The sequence below is a fragment of the Cystoisospora suis genome (genome assembly GCF_002600585.1).
Source record: "Cystoisospora suis strain Wien I chromosome Unknown contig_6072, whole genome shotgun sequence".
NCBI lineage: Eukaryota > Apicomplexa > Conoidasida > Eucoccidiorida > Sarcocystidae > Cystoisospora > Cystoisospora suis.
Window position 1 is genome coordinate 1 of NW_027158861.1, and position 16,250 is coordinate 16,250.

The 16,250-nt window shown below is 49.8% G+C and overlaps 3 protein-coding genes across 3 annotated transcripts; 1 reads left to right on the forward strand and 2 right to left on the reverse strand.

Moving 5' to 3' along the window:
- Nucleotides 1-302: 302 nt before the first annotated feature.
- CSUI_009804 (histone lysine-specific demethylase lsd1 bhc110 kdma1a) lies at nucleotides 303-7,267 on the reverse strand. The gene is made up of 5 exons (XM_068069913.1): nucleotides 7,174-7,267; nucleotides 6,858-6,940; nucleotides 5,778-5,881; nucleotides 4,233-4,925; nucleotides 303-3,529 (listed from the first exon to the last, which is right to left on the reverse strand). The coding sequence occupies exons 1-5, from the start codon at nucleotides 7,199-7,201 to the stop codon at nucleotides 1,522-1,524; spliced, it is 2,916 nt and encodes a 971-aa protein (XP_067918109.1). The 5' UTR covers nucleotides 7,202-7,267; the 3' UTR covers nucleotides 303-1,521.
- Nucleotides 7,268-8,654: 1,387 nt separating this feature from the next.
- CSUI_009805 (ku70 ku80 beta-barrel domain-containing protein) lies at nucleotides 8,655-10,772 on the forward strand. Its single transcript, XM_068069914.1, has one exon. The coding sequence runs from the start codon at nucleotides 8,713-8,715 to the stop codon at nucleotides 10,426-10,428; it is 1,716 nt and encodes a 571-aa protein (XP_067918110.1). The 5' UTR covers nucleotides 8,655-8,712; the 3' UTR covers nucleotides 10,429-10,772.
- A 1,716-nt stretch (nucleotides 10,773-12,488) lies between these two features.
- On the reverse strand, nucleotides 12,489-16,184 carry CSUI_009806 (uncharacterized protein). The gene is made up of 6 exons (XM_068069915.1): nucleotides 15,385-16,184; nucleotides 13,952-14,502; nucleotides 13,649-13,660; nucleotides 13,298-13,482; nucleotides 12,932-13,107; nucleotides 12,489-12,661 (listed from the first exon to the last, which is right to left on the reverse strand). The coding sequence occupies exons 1-2, from the start codon at nucleotides 15,810-15,812 to the stop codon at nucleotides 14,364-14,366; spliced, it is 567 nt and encodes a 188-aa protein (XP_067918111.1). The 5' UTR covers nucleotides 15,813-16,184; the 3' UTR covers nucleotides 12,489-12,661; nucleotides 12,932-13,107; nucleotides 13,298-13,482; nucleotides 13,649-13,660; nucleotides 13,952-14,363.
- Between the last annotated feature and the right edge of the window lie 66 nt (nucleotides 16,185-16,250).

Sequence of the window (16,250 nt, forward strand, 5' to 3'; positions counted from 1 at the left end):
AAATAGCTGACTATATACATACAGACATATGTATGTATATAGTCAGCTATTTATCTATCTATAGAGACGTTCGTTTGAACCTGGATGAGAGTGTATGGTGATCCACTCTTCAGTCTAATAGGGTCGGCTACACCCAAGGAGAGAGGAGAAAGAGGAGAAGAGGTAAGAACGACTGATTCTCTCTGTTGACCATAGACTACTCTCTTTCTCTCTCTGTTGATCGTTAGAGCGTTCTCTCTCTGTCTCTTTTCTCTCGAGAACTTCTGGGAAGTGTATTTCAACCACATCAAGGATAGTCGAAAACGCCAGTCTATCACGAGCTCTTATTCACTAGTCTGGGGCTGATGACGTAGAGACTGCAAGACTTCGTTTTCTACCAGACTCCCCCTCCTTTTTTGTGACGGAATGACTTCATCCGCCTCTTCTCTCTCCTTGTCATTTCTCTCTTCACCCACTGACTTTTATGTCCCTGTTCTTTTGTTTAAAATATCGAGAGAGGAAATGAAGAGCACGACAGACAACTCGCGCTTTAGGTTTGAACCGACTTCTTCATGAAGAGCGGCTGTCCCTGCACCACATCAGGCGACTCATTGAGAGATAGATCAGTCACCGCGCACACAGAGAAGCCTTGGAAATCTCTTCTCTCTATACATTCCTTCTTCCAGAAAGAGCAACTTCTTCTCATACTATCGGATCTAGGCACATTTCACTCGTTCTTTCTTTCTGCGAAGTAAAGAAACATCTCCTTTGCCAATTTGCGACCCTCTGCTGGTGTATCACGCTAAGACAACACACACCTTGACCACATGAGACATATAGACATAGACATGTATGTCTCTATTTCTCTCTCTTTCAATCTTTCTCTCCTTCAAGCATCTGAGTCTCTCGAGAAATTCTGTTTCTGTTATCTCGTCTTATATACAGACCCGTTTCCTCTCGAGAAGGAGACTGTGGCAGTAGTGGTAGTCATTCTATCGACACAAAGTCTTTCTTTCTTTCTTTCTCTTCCGTGTAAGTAGAAGTAGAGTTCACTTCGAATTCTTCTGCAGGAGAGAAAAGCCTCTCCCCTCCTGTTCTTCTACTCTTTTCTCCTTCTTCAAGCTCTCCTTTCATCCTCCCTCATCTTCCTTTCTTACTCACGCGACTACTTCTTCGGCACCACCTGTTTCTTGCCTTCTTGTTGTATATATCGTTGTACCTATATCTTGTATCTGTGGGTGCATATATCTTACATACGTTGTGCATGCAGCTGTATCTATATCTTGCCTATGTAATTGTCTCTATAGTGCTGTCTGCATATCTTGTGTCTCCTGTTGTCTGTGTCTTTGTATCTATATCCTGCCTACGTAGTTGTATCTCTTTCCAGTGTCTATGCTATTGTCTATGCTATTCTTCTATGTATCTCTCTCTCTCTCTCTATATGTAGTTTATCTCATCCTTGTCGTTATGCAGGCTGTGTACGTATTTTGCCAGTCAGTCTTCTTGTCTCGAAATCTTGCCTAGATGCCCCCTGCCTTACTATTATAATTGCGGTTGCTGCGTCTGTCTCAAGCGACCTCTGGGTGTTCTCTCGCAACTTCTCGAACTTCCGTCTCTTCGATTATTGTCGAGATCTGAACTACCTCGAGGTTTCCTCTCTTCTCCTCCTCCTCCTTCTCTTCTTATTCCTATCTTGTCGCTTGAGAGAAGAGGATGAAGATGATGAGGTCTATGAAGAAGATACTGACTCCCCGTCTGCTGATAAGGATGTGACGAAGAAGAAGAAGGACAGATCAACTTATTCTTTTTTCTCGTCTTATCTGTTGCATTGGGAAGAGAGTTACTATATGGATGAGGAGTAGTACTCTTATGCTTGTAATTCGAGTGGCGCTGGCTCGATTCCTCTCGATCTAAGAGAAGAAGTTCAGTCAGCACATGCCTCAGCTGTGTATCGAATTGTCTACGAAGAGACTGCATGAGAGAGAGTTTCTTTCTCTCTTCTTCTTCTCCGCCTCCTCCTCCTTCTCTCCCTTCTTCATCTTCCTCTCCTGTTAAATCGATGGCCGGGGGATAGAATCGACGTTGAAGAAGGCTATCTGTAATCTGATGAGTTAGAGCTCTCTGTTTCTTTAGGAGAGAAGTCAAGAGGCGTCTCTTCTCGAGATAGAATAAAGAGGACGGAGATGAAGAGGAGGAAGTTGGAGAGCTCTTCTTCTCTCTATTCAACTCATCATGATGGCTAAGACAACCGGACAAAGAAGAAGAAAGAGACAGATTCTTTTCTTCTCCCCTCAACTTTTCAACTTCTTCTTCTTTCTCTTTCTCCTCTCCACCTCCTCCTAGGTCTCTTGTCAAATCGCCAGATAAAACTCTTGCGCCGCAGGGGTCTTCGGTTATCCGAGAAGGCAAGAGAGGCTGTCGACCAGAGGTTGACTGCATAGAGCGAGAGGGAGACGGAGAAGAAGGCGAAGAAGAAAAAGCAACTCCTGAGGAGATATGAGAAGAAGAAGAAGATGAAGGAAGTAGATATCCCCTTCTTCTTTCTTTTCTAGAGCTTGATGGTCCCCCCCTAGCAGGTCCCCTTCTTAAGAGGTCTCTTACCTGTTCTTCCGCTTCTTCATCTTCTTGTGTAAGATCGATCACTTCTCTACTTAGCTCATCTTGAGGCAGAGAAGAAGAAGAAGAAAAAGAGGATTCTTTCTTTTGTGAACCGTGGATATCTTCTCTAGTTGTTCTCGAGCTCGAATCGATTAAGGCCGTACGTAAAGCATCTCCTATATTGAGGGATACCTGGAGACTTTGAGAAGATCGACTGACTCGAAGAGCTGCTGTATATCCAGCCTCGAGAATTCTTCTTCTTTTTCTTTCTTGTTCTTCTTCTTCTCTCTTCTTTCTTAGTCTCTCTTTCTCCTCAAGATCTCTCATGACTTGGAGTCGCTTCAACACATATGTGATATCTCTACTCCATAAGCTATCTTCCTCCTCTACACCCCCTACCATGCATCCTTCTTCTTCTTCTTCTCTCTCTCCTTTCTTGACGTTCTCCCTGTTCTTCTTTTCTTTCATCTTGCTCAGTGTAGAAAGAAGACCTTCTCTCTCAGAATCCCCGCTGAGGAACCTGTCAGAGAAATCCGCTTTTTTAGCGAAGGAAGAAGAGACCCCTATCATGCTCGGCCAGTGCAGAGAATTCGTGGCGTCTCCCTTTAGCAGATCCGTCGGCCTAGTGTGGCCCTCCTGATGAAGAAGAAGGTGAGAAGAAGAAGCTTTTTCTTTACTTGCTAACCGAGAAGAAGAAGAGATGAGATATGAACTGCCGTCTTGTTCTTCTTCGATTCCTCCTAACGCTTTCGCTTTCTTTCCGCATGCAGCTAGACGAGATAAGTGGGAAGTAGAAGGCATCGTAGATAGGGAAGGAGAAGGCGAAGAAGAAGAAGACGTAAAGGGGGTGAGAAGGTGTTGGTGAGAGGGACAGAATAAAGGCCGAAGAGGGGGGAGAGGTGAATCTTCGGCTCTCTCACGTGTACTACTACTACTGCTGCTGGCAGTAGTGCTGAAGTTGACATCGTAAGGAAGAAAGAAAGAAAAAAGGAAGAAAGAAACTATCTAAATGACACATACTACATCATACGCACATATACACATAGTACATGTATACACATACATTCTACATAATCCATATTCATACGTCCTACATAATACATACTCATCCATAATACATCTTCATACATACTACACAATCCATAGCGCATAATACATATTCATACGTAATACATATATACTCATACATACTACTTCATACATCTACATTCATACATGCTACATATTTCATATATATTTTCTATCCCAATAAAGCCATCGGCGACACTCTCTGTGACTTGATACGACAAAGATAAGAGAGGATACATGAAGGCGTGAACAGCTTGCTCTTTGTGCTTCTTACTGAGGCAACCTGGGGTGATCATAAGGCGTGCATCTACAGTAGACATCATCCCTGTTTAGACAGACATGTATACATTCATACAGACACTCCCCTCTGACCTTCCATACGCAGGGAGGAAGGCGCCCGTCTACTCCTGCTGAGGAGATCCGATAGCCCCTCTCTTTCCATTCTGGATAGGTGTGTGGTTTGCTACTGCATGCGAACTATCCAGACAAGTTTCGGCTGAGTTTTCTCTCTCTTTTCCAACCTCTTTCTCTCGAGGTTTCGCGTTCCTTCCTCATCTCTCCCATGATCTTCTTGTCGATGTAATTACCTTGCAGCATGATAGAGGGGCCATCCTAATGCCTCTTGCGCACAAGGGAGATGAACAGCGTTCGGACAAGTTGAGAAGGAGCAAGGCGACGAGGCTCCTGGCCTATGACATACAGCGCATCGTACCGTTGAAGCGGCTAGGACGGCTCTTCCTATGTTGAACCAGCGGCATCCCTCACTATCGCTCATAACTCCAGGGGTGTGATAGCAACAGTCTTCATGCACAGCTACTCTTATATGGGGGAGATGATGAGAGGAAGTCTGGCTCATCGAGTCTCTATCACCTTCGATTCTCTCTTCTTCTTCTTCTCTCTTTCTCTCCGCCTCACACACCTCCCGAGGTTTCTTCTCCCTGACGGCATCTGCTGCGGCATGCAGAGACGACGGCTTCCTTGGGCGCAGTTCATCTCCACCCCCGCTTAGATCTTCTGAGAGCTTAGCTCTATTTGAACCCCCTTTACTCCGATTCGAGACAGACGATGTTATGTTCTTCGGAGTCGCTGGCTGACTTGGAGCTGTAAGGGGGGGGCCACCAGTAAAGGAAGAAGAAGAAGAAACAGACCTCTTCTGGGGAGAAGAAGAAGAAAGGAGATGGAGAGGTATCGAGACACAACCGATGAAAGGTCGCCGGAAGGTCTGAGGTTCCCCGCAGAAGGCGCATGAAATCTCACCTGCAAACCACTCTTCACGCTCGCTACCAAAGAAAGAAAGGAAAAGAAAGATAGAAGGAAAGAGAAGTGACAGAAAAAGGGTAACAAGACGAAAAGAAAGAACAGACAGGAAGACGAGGAAAGAGGAGACAGAAAAAGATGATGTGAGGGGGGGGGGGGATGCTATGTCTTCATGAAACGAACGTTCCATACAACACTCCTATAGTAAAAGACACATACACGAGGATGCCATCTATTGAGATATGGAGATAGAGAGAGATAAAGATAGAAAGATAGACTGTGTAAAATTTATATGAAGGTGGAGGTCAATGTATGTATGTATGTTACGCTTCCTATTCGCTTAGCATGCTGAAAGAGAACTCTGACATGTTTGGGTGTACATACACCGAGGACAGAGAGAGAGGGGTAAAGAAGAACTTTCCTACCCCTTCTTGTGCACAGCTCAAACAGATCCTCCACCTTTGTATATCTTGCTTGACTATGTGCACCAGTCAGATGAGGAAAGAAAGAAAGAAAATCTTGATATGACACCTCTGCGAAGGGACCATCCACACAGGCATGCATTGATCCAAAGAAATCGCAGGTGATGCCTTTCTCAGAAAAGGAATTTCCGGCAGAGGGAGATGAAGATAGATAGATCCCCTCACTATAGTCGGTTGAGAGGGGGAGATCTAACTTCAAGATAGATACGACAATGAAGAGAACAGATATTAAGGAAAGAAAACTGTTCGTCAGGATGTGTAGGAAGAAGCATTGGTGATGCTGATAGATCAGATGGTAAGTCACTTTTACGTGTATGAAGCTATGAGAAAAAGAGGGAAAAGGGACGTTAAGATATGTCTGAAGTATCTAAGAAGCTGAGATAAGTCACTTACGCAGCAGTTGGAGCTTGGAGGAAGTCTTCATAGTAGCTTGGGGCTCCATCGACGTCATTCAGATCGACAGAAACCCATGAGCCTTCTTCTCCATGATAAAACCACTATACCACACATTCATCATCGCATGCATTAAAACATATACGTACTCATTCATATATATCTATTTAGATACATATATACACATACTCATATACATATACATCAATATCTATCTATCTATATATATATATGTACATAGCGCATGCATGCAGGTATACATGTGGACAGAGATTCATATGTATGTATTGATAGACCCTGCACTCACCGTGTGTGGATGCATGCACGGCCATACGAACAAAGATGAGAGAAGGTAGGAATGAGATAGATGACGTATTCTCTCGGCTAGGAGGAACAGCTTCTTCTCCCCCTCGATACTTTTCATTGAAGATAAAGAAGGTCGATACATGTCTCTCATGTACACAAAAGACGAAAATTGATGCAAGAGTGCAAACACATAAGCAGATGAAAGACCACCCTACTCCTCTCCAATACAACTCGCTAGAACATAGTGTAGACATATATATATATATATATAGGTATTACATGTCTGTGTGATGAGTAGCTGAATTTGTTTCTTTCTGACTTGGAGTAGACTTCAAACGAAGGCGACGGCTTCGTGGCCATATACATAGGTATGCACATTACCAATAGACATACAATTGTATGTGTCTCCACACATACATATGTATGAACAAGCTCTCATGACCTACTCCATGATAGACATACCCGAAATACATGGTTTCACGCATATATATATATATATATATATATATATAGATATATGCGTATGTGTACATATGCATGCGCGTATGTGAACGTCTATACATGTCTGTCGAGGTACTTATCTCCTCCTGGGGGTACTGCGGAGTGTGCAAGAGGTGACGATAACGAGATCATGTGAAGAGACTCCAGAGAAGAAGCCCCGGCACCCATCATCTTGCCAGGGAAAAAGTCGGCCAGGAGAGAAAAGAGCTCCTCACTTCACACGTCATGAAATGTCTCCTTGTGTAGAGGAGCGTTTCTTCATGGTGTACATACCTTATGTAGGGTATGTCTCTCAACAATCCCCGTACACCAGTCGATAATACGCCGAGCTTCTCGCCTCCCACTAAGACATGCTCCTGCGCGTTACATAAGAAGAAGAAGATGAAAGGAAGTTGAAACGCAAGAGAGAAGTAGCCTCTCTTTCTTATTATTCTTGTTGATCAGATGAATATGATCTAGTGTCGCTTTTTCAAAGAAACTATCTTGCTATATTTGTGTCCATTCTTTGCCTACATCCATCTATAGAGAGGAGTGGAGAGATACATGCAGATCTCCACACGACCCCCTTCTCTTGATAGCGTGGACTTACCGTGAGCTGTACTCGGGAAAGGCCTCATAGTGTGCTCTCCGGCAAAAAGAACTCGATTGTGGATGGGGTAAGCGAGAGCATCGAAGTCTCGGCCTAAGGAAGAAAAAGAAGAAGAAAGGACCACCCACACAGGAGAAAGAGCTGGGGTGGCGGCGATACAGAGGACGATTCATGCTGAAGATGAGAATAAAGAAAAGATAGGGAAGAAGGAGGCAGAGCCCTTGGCTATCATACCTATCACGTACATACATCCCTATGATATGAAAGATAGATAGGTAAATAAAAAGATATAGAGATGGATAGATAGATAGATAAGAGGTGTGTGTCTTTCTCTCGAGATCAGGGACGGAGACAAGAAAGAAATGCGCAACCCAAGTTGCATGTCTGCGTACACAGAGACAAGATGCTATTCAGAAGAAAGAAGGAGAGTACCCATCTCTCTCTATATATATATCTTTCCTAAAGTGGATCTAGACTCAGACAAAACAACTCGGCTAATCTTCCTCTCTCTTGCTTCTAACATTCAGGGAGAGGGGGGAAGTTCTTCTAACTTTGGTTTCTTACTTGCTATTGCCTTTGTAATGCAAATTATTACTGGTATTACTTTAGCCCTTCGATATACCTCGGAAGCTTCATACGCCTTTGTTAGCGTACAACATATAGTTAGGGGAGTCGGTGCTGGATGTTACAGGCTACTACTGTCACATGTGTATTCGCGTTCGAAACAGTTGCAATAGTAATAATATATAAAACCAAGCCAGACAACCAGGCAGTAGTTAAATAGCTGTAACTACTGTTGTACATTCCTCGAATCATATGAACTAAAATAAACGCGAATACACATGAGGCAGTAGTAGCATGTAACATCCTAAATGCTTTTGCTCAATGAATATCCGCGAGTATCCGGAAAGGTGGCCACCAGTGTGTGGGAGCAATTCACTAGCTGTAGCCAACAGCAGCGGTGCCGAAGCCGCTCCTGTACCATTTCACCGGATTCTGTTGTGCTGATATCGGTGGCGCTTAGCCAAGGAGTCCCAGCGTTTGTAATGCTGCAACCTCACCACCAAACGTGCTTCTGTTTCCGCACGTCGTCGCGGAAACATGCGCAAGGACGCGTTATAGCAGCCAAAGCTTTAGAGTGGTTGTACGCCAAGGGAGTGTGCGGAGGCAAGCAACAGTTGTCAAACACATGCCCGCTTTCCAGCGTACACTGCCCCCCGCGTGGTCCGGAATCCGATTGACAGGTCGCATTCTCGAGCTTGCGGATCTTTCGTTTGGCATCCGTTCGGTGTGCGAAGACGTGGTGGCACTTTAACTCACGACAGAGCCTTGGTCTTGTGCATCCAGTTGAATCGTCGCGCGGCAGAGCAGATGCGATGATAGAAGAAGCGCGGTTGTACGGCCGCCGCACGCGCTGTGACTTCCGGTCGAGGGGTTCTTTGAAGACACCCTTGTACAGTGCCTTTGCTGTGGCTGTATAGGTGGAGCTTGGGGCCTGCGGAATACGTGACCTGTGCCTTAAACAACAGACCCTCTCTGATGGCGTTACGATCTTTGGTGGTGGCACTGGATCGGCTACAGTCCGTGTTGCTATGCTCTTTCGTATGGCGGAGCGGTAATCCTGCAAAACTGGTGGCTCTACTTCCTTACATCGGCTCATGTCCGCGTCGTACAACGGTAACAAAGGCCGAGCAACACCACGGCGTTATCGCCAAAGAGACAGACGAGCCACGGGGTGCGGACAGGCGACTCGTAACGTACGGGCTGCATCTGGTGTATCTGCCGGTTGCGGAGGATATGCTAGAGCTGCGTTTGCCTTCGCTGCCATCAGTAACTCCCGCCCAGCTGAGCGCTGTAGAGACAGTGGTGGACAAACTTGTACTGCCTAACCCACCACCTCATGTTGATCACAACTGCAGTCTGAAGTCGAACCTCAGCTCGAATCACGAAGACAACAAGCAGGCCCCGCGTTTCGCAGGCTTGGGATCCTCGCTCCTCGAGGGTCAGGGGCTTCAGGCAACCGTGCAGTCCCCTGCTGGCTGGCAGAGGAACCCTGCGCTCGAAGTCGTGGCAGAACGTGCGATTTGCATCGACTCGCCGTCGCCGCCGTGCTCGTCCAGAACTTTCTCCTCATTTCTGCCTGATTCCATTGCTGCATACGGTTCAGCGAGCGATTTTTTCGATGTGCGTAAAATCTGCAACCCTGCTCTACAGCGGTACTATCACCTTCTAGTCTACAGACACTATCGTCCGGCTCCACGACCTCCGGCAGCAGCGGGAGACGGTCGTGGTGGAGAGTTTCAGCAGACTAGCGAAGCAGAGCCACCCGAGGTGCACCGACAAATACTGCCGCGGCTCTGGTCCAGATCATCAGTGGGAGAGTCCCTGTTTGGATTTGAGGCGGAGCGGGGCGCTTCTGGAAAGGTGGTATCAGGCGGCCTCCACACAGAACGCCCGACAGACGAAGATTGCGACGCTGCGTTGAAGGCCGCTTACCCGTTAAGCACAGCTCCGGAGAACCAGCTTACTGTCCGGCGGCAGAAGGAAGCGCAGAAAAAGCTGCTATTTGGTGAAGTCGTCAGAAAGCAGCAGCAGCTTCAGTTGCATGATATCAAGGTTAGTGGTGGCGATTTCGATGTGGAAGAAGACGACAGGCGGGGGGAACAGGAACTCCGCGACAACGACGCGGCTCAGGAAGAGAGGGAGCGGGAAGAAAGGATCACAGCTTTGAAAAGGCTGCATGTTGGAAGCGTTAATCCCATTCGCGATTTCCGGCGTTTGCTGGAAGTAAAAGAAACTGACCTGACGGAGTCAGCAATCCAAGAGATGATCGATGTAATATGGCGCTTCTTGAGGAGCGTATCAGACGTCCATGGTTCAGCCCAAGAATCAATTGAGAACGTTCGAAGTCAGCAGTTACTGCGTAAAGCCGTGGCCTGCGTCGAGACGTTACGAGAAGGCTGCAGCAAAGAACTAGAGGGAGGCAAGTTCAATGAGTTTCTCAGAGAGCTCAAGGCAGCTCGCTCCAAAGGGGAATATCCTCGGGATGCGGTTTCTTCGCTGTGGGACATGTTGAAAAGAAACGGGGTCGGGCTCATCACCAATGTGGAGGACCCCGGCGTAGGAATCCAAGCCGCCGAGCGACTCCGCGTGTATGATGATGACGAGCATCACAGCCACACCGGGTCACCTCAAGAAGAAAAAGCTCGAACCACCGATCCCGCCTTGGCTGACCTGCTGGACCTCGTGGAATAGAACGTGGAGACGCAGCCACGTGACTTGGTTGGCTTTATGCAGTACTGATCTCTTTACGTTGTTGACGGCGTCGTACACTTTGGCATCGGTAGAAGCAAGCGCGACCTCGGTATACCTAGCCGAACCCAGGGGGCCAATGGCCGAATGTAGCAGTGCTCTGCGTTGTGTGGAGAGTCTTGTTCGGCTGGCCTACTCACAATGGCTTGAAAACGGTTTGTTTCTGGGTTGCACGCCGTCGGTGGTAACCGAAACCTGTAACGTGCCACACATGACTCACGAAGCGTACTAGGTGTTTCCGATTTTAGCTGTGTCCGACAACGCGGTGTAACGTTATTGCGGTCCGTCGCGAATTGTCCTCTCCAGTCGTCCCGGGGGGTCGTGCAGCCTGCCAGAAAGAGCACCTTGCTCCCATGAGAAGCGGGCTGTGGTGCATCCACACACGGTCGACCGCCTCTGTCACCCTTGGGCAGTCAACAGCGGTGCAGACGGGTAGCCAGGAACAGCCCAAATCCTCGCGCCCTGTGCACTTCCGCGCAACTTGGCCGACAGGCACGCTCGTGAAGCACAGCCAGAATTCTTAGGAACACCAGGGTGCTGCGAGCTGCGATTGCTACCTCATTGTTGCTTGGAAAGATTTGCGGGTAAGAGCGACAGTCTCTACTGAGAACTGTCTGCAGCGCAACACCGCTCCGCGTGGAATTGTTTGGACGGTCCAACGCCAGTCGCCTGGCGCACGCAGTCCTCTATGTGCCATGAGGGCCAACAGCACGACAGAGTCGCTACCTGTCGGTCTCTGTTCCGAGCAGCATCCCCTTCAGATCTGTCCGAAGACAGCTGTGCCTTCTACCCGCCGCAATAAGTGTTGCGCGACGCTAAGTGCCGTCCATTTTTTGTGCGCAGCTGTCTTGAGTTCGTGGTGGCACGCGCTCACGAGACCCCCGACTGCGGCACTCATAACAGCGACACGCGTCGATTCATCAAACTAGTCGTTCACTGGCGCTGATACATAAGCCACATAAAGAAACATTTTGGGCCAACTTGCGCCCCCTCTCCCGTAGCAGAATAAAGCGATAGACTCATATTTGTACACAACGCATGCTGGATCCACCACTGTAGTGTCAGTGGCAACGGTCTTTTCCCTGGCCACAAGATCAGGGACGATGTACGAAACAGAAGGCCGGGCACGTGGAAACAACTGCATTTGACAATAGGACTAAAGCACATCCAGCACACCCCTGTTGGCCCTTAGGACCTCAGATTCGAAGATGTAAAGGATTCTTTCTAGTGATGGCATAGTACTCATGTCAATGCCCCGCAGTTCCGCCCGGCCTCATCCTGCTTCTGATTGGTCAGCCGCATGTGCGTAGTCTCCATAGCAGAATGTGATTCATCTCATCTGAACGAGTCAGCAACACTCATACAAAAGGGCTGACACAGGTATGCTATCCCGCACACAGACCCCTGCGAAGGACACAGCTATGGCAGCAGTCACCCTGTTCGTTCAGAAGGCCCTGAATGTCTCAGTCACGACACGTGTGGGAGTACCTCTCCTAGGTTAACCGGCTCAGAAACAAAGCGTGTAGATGCGACTACGTTTTCAGGGGCAACAGGCTAGGCGACTGGGACCATGTCCATGTTCCGTTGTGTTCGACTAGCTCTAATGGCGTATCTGAGTACCGCCGACGCTATCGGCATTGAGCCGGTCGACACTGAGTCGCCACGAAAAAGCGTGCTATCGCTACCCACCCCCTCCTTACCTGCACATCAGAACTGTAGGACGCACAGCACACAGTTGCCGCCAGAGTTCACGCGTGCCTGAGAACGGTTTGTCACCCGCACGCTCTACGTAGCTGGTCACTTCAACTTACGGCCTGTATTTTCTAAGTACCCGAGGTAAGATACATCTGGTTGACGGTCCGCCATCCCGCTACCTAAGAAGCCTCAGATGACAGCTGACAGCAGGAGCCACGGTCGCAGCTCGCTGTGCCGCATTTCTGCTCACGTTAATGGCCTCCTTCACCCGCTCCCGGCCAAAGAAACAAAAGGCTCATCACACCCGACTCAAAACTTTGCTAACACACCAGACACTCGACGGTAACGCGCATCGGACAAAGTTTGTGTCGCCAATGGGCGTCCTCAGCTCTCGGCCGTTCAAGGTTCCATCCGAGTTGCTACTCCAGGGACGGATTCTTGGACGGCGGACTGCATGCTTTCCGCTTACGAATTTGGCTGCCTGTACGATCGCACAGTCGGAAGAGACACACCGCAACAGCATCTGGGGGACCTCGGCCTCCGACCGATTCGATCAAAAATTGAAGGACTGGAACGGAGAGAGTAGCCAATAAAGGGCGGTGTGATTATCAACGACAATGCTCCGCACAACCCTGGCCCCTGGTGGGAAGTCTCGCGCAGGCAGATACGCAATACGACTGCCGCAGCGCAACCTTTCTGCATGTGCGGCCGTCCTCTCGCTTGGGGACGCCGCCCCTCTTGGTTGGCTTACGAGCTGCACGATGAGGTCGAAGAAATGCAGGCAGCATTTCTAGTTGGTTAACTGCAGGAACACATGACACCTCATAGAATGATCCCGGGCTGCTGCTTTCCCGGACATTGTCTGCAGCTGCGAAACCTTGTACTTACAGCAAGCAGGACTACCGAAGCCACTGCCGCCGTTATGAACTTACGGATTGGAATGAAACAACAAAAGACAAAAAAAAAAGCGTGGGCAACAAAAAGAGGCAAGCTGATCGAAGAGCTGGACACAGCCGGGGCTGCCGAGCTCGTGTGGCTACGCGGCAGGAAACCGCGTTACTTCAGAATTATCGGTTCGAATCCGCCGGAGGTCCTGTACCAGCTGTCTGGTGCTCACTATCTGCGACCGTGAAAGAGCAGAGACAACCAGGAGAACAAGAGGAATCATGGCGCATCGGTCTCGTTGCCACCTGCCAGGTAAGCGGGTACGACCGCGTACACCAACATTCGCTGCTGCACACGCGCGCCTGCTCGGTTCTGGCTGTCGGAAGATCAGTTCTCTCGGAAGCATCTTACGGTCTTCTGAAACCGACAGCATCAGTGAACAGCATTTTTCCCGGTCTGAAAACCTCCAGCGCAACCAAGCTGAACTCGGTACTACCGAAATTAGACCGGCGGCTCTATCAGCCTCTCAGTATTTCCCCTACACGGTCTTGCGTCCCATATCGCCCTGACACGGACCACTTACTCGCGAGACAAGCTGCGACACGCCAAACAGTACGCAACATGAGCAGTAATTTCCCCCGACGTCACCAATGAGCAACCGCATGTCGCTTGCACTCTCACAGCATCTCTGTTCAGTCATCTGCAAACTCTCCGAGTGACCAAACTGTTACAGCTGTTGGCACGGCCCTCCGCGCCCGCGAAGACCCTAACAGCAAACTTGAGCAGTTGCCACTTCAACCGGGCCTCATGCTGGGTGTCGCGAGTTCCCGCCGTGATCAGCGTTCTCGAATCGCGGACCACAGGTGCCACCGCGAAATGCACTTACACCTCTTGTTGCGGATTAGCACAGCACACCATACACACTTCCTCTGCTGCCAGCACGTTCACCCAGTTCAGCTGTCTCGTTCGGCAGCGGTCTGTTGCAACGCTCCTGCTAAGACTGCGACTGACGTTCTCCATCGCCACCGAAGGACCACTTACCGCATGGCTGCTGACAAACGCACACGCACCAGACACAAAACTCCGCACTCGGCATTGTGTTACGTCTACATGTAGGGGTGCTCACTGGCTTGCACCCGTGAGATATCGTAGAGCCGAGGCCGTCCGCTACCAAGGCGCTTGCACGGACGGAAAGAGCAGTCCTATCGGAACGCCTGAAAGGGGAGAATTTCTTGCGTGGCTGGCAGTCGCCGGTCCGAATGGTTTGTCCCACGTTTGCCACAGACAAAGGAGGCTGCTTAGTGTCCTCCACCGGCCTGACACCAGGAAGAGAAAACGAACTTACGGATCCCACTGGGTTTCGCGCCCTGCTTAAGCTTAAGCAAGGGGGCCGTCGCGGCAGCAAGAATGACGGCAAGGGCGACCGCGGCCAGGATCCTGTGTACACAAAAAAACACATCAAGGTGGCATGCAAGCTAGCCGGAGCCACGGAAGCACGAATCAGAAGACGACTCCCAGTCGGCTGCGCTTGTGCCAGGCTCATCTTCGAGAAGCGCATGCTGTGACACGGTCCACTCCAATAGCTTCATTTACGAAGTATTACATATGCGCGACTGACAGCGTCAAAGTACTGCTGAGAACACGCGTGGATCTCCCGCCGCTCTTTTGTCTGCGCCGGCTTCTCCATGACTTTTAGAGCTAACAATACGGATCCTAAAAATCGTGTCTGATGGCAGTCCGAGACCGCCTTTTCGGGGCCTCTCCAGCCAAGCAGCAAACGCTCATTCTTCGCTGGCGTCACCGAGCAAAACTCCCTGTCACTTGCCCTAGTTTGGCCGTTCTTAAACATGGTGTGATACGGGTACAGGGAACATCCTACTCCGCACGCTTCTCAGATGACTTTTTTGAAGCAAGGAAACTACCGCACGCCCTTTTGTTCTAGACTGTCGTAATATCCCTTCGGTCCATACTAGCCGCGAGACAAGTGTACTCATGGACACAGCGCATCCTCACGCATGTGAACGGATACCCACGCGGCTCCGTCGTTGTCTGCGGGCATCGCAGCTAAGTTGCTTCGTCAATTGCAAACAGCACTCCTGCGGGCAAGCTGCTGAAAGCAGGCTTTGCTTCCCGCCGTGCTCCCTCTAGCCCACTTTGGTCCACTCCTCCCACAACGGATACCGTTGTTGCATTAACAGGTTGGGACAACTTCTCAAAGAGCGAGGAGTGCACAGTCATTGCTTGGCTACACAAGCACCAAAGTGGGAGTGTTCGGTGTCCCTTTCCCTGAGCTTTTTCAACGGGAAGCCCACGGCATACCTCGGGTGTTCTTGCGCCTGCTTCATCGCTGCCTGCACCTTTGACCGTGCCCGTGACATGACCGCCCGGGCGTGCCTAGCAACTGGGGATCCTTCGGCTTCTAGGACCTGAACCGGACTGTTTGGTGCTCCGTCGACCTGGGCGGACCGTTCCTGCCCAGTCGTAACCTCTGTCTCTGTTCGGACCGCATCTATCGCTGGTGCCTGCGTCGCCACCTCTGCCTCTACGGCAACCGATGCTGGCTCCGGTGCCACCGGCGCGGCACCCGAAGCGTAGAGCACAGCGGAGCAGGCAAACAGAGCTACACTCAGGAATGTGACCAGACAAGGGACTGCCCTTGGCGGCCGAGAGACACCCCATGCGGCGGAAGTGGAGCCCCCCCCCCCGAGGAGCGTTGCCTTCATACAGCGTTGAGCGTGCGAAAACATTTTTTCAAATAGAACGAGCAAAGAAGATGCAAACGGAAATTCGAGTTCTGTGTTGCGTCTGGTTGAGTCAAGGCGACAACCCCGTACAGCTGCCCTTCCGCGAAAAGGGGGCACTACTGTATTCAGTTGAAGTGAGGGGGGAACAACCGCAAGGAAGGAAAGGGCGCAGGAACCAACAGTCAGGCACAAGATTTCCGGACAACCGAGTCAAAACCTGGCCTACACCTTCCGGTACTTGCATGGTGTATCATCATAGAGGTATTTTAGCGGGAGGACCGAAACCTTCACAACCATCTGCCGGACCACTGCTGTGCGCGGGCCCGACCGGGTGCGGCGGCGGCTCTGCGGTGCCGTACAAAAGGCCCAACCGAGTCCGTGGTTCCACCAGTGGTGGGGACGGCTGCTGGAGGTGGTTGTACTATTCCCATGTGGAGTCGG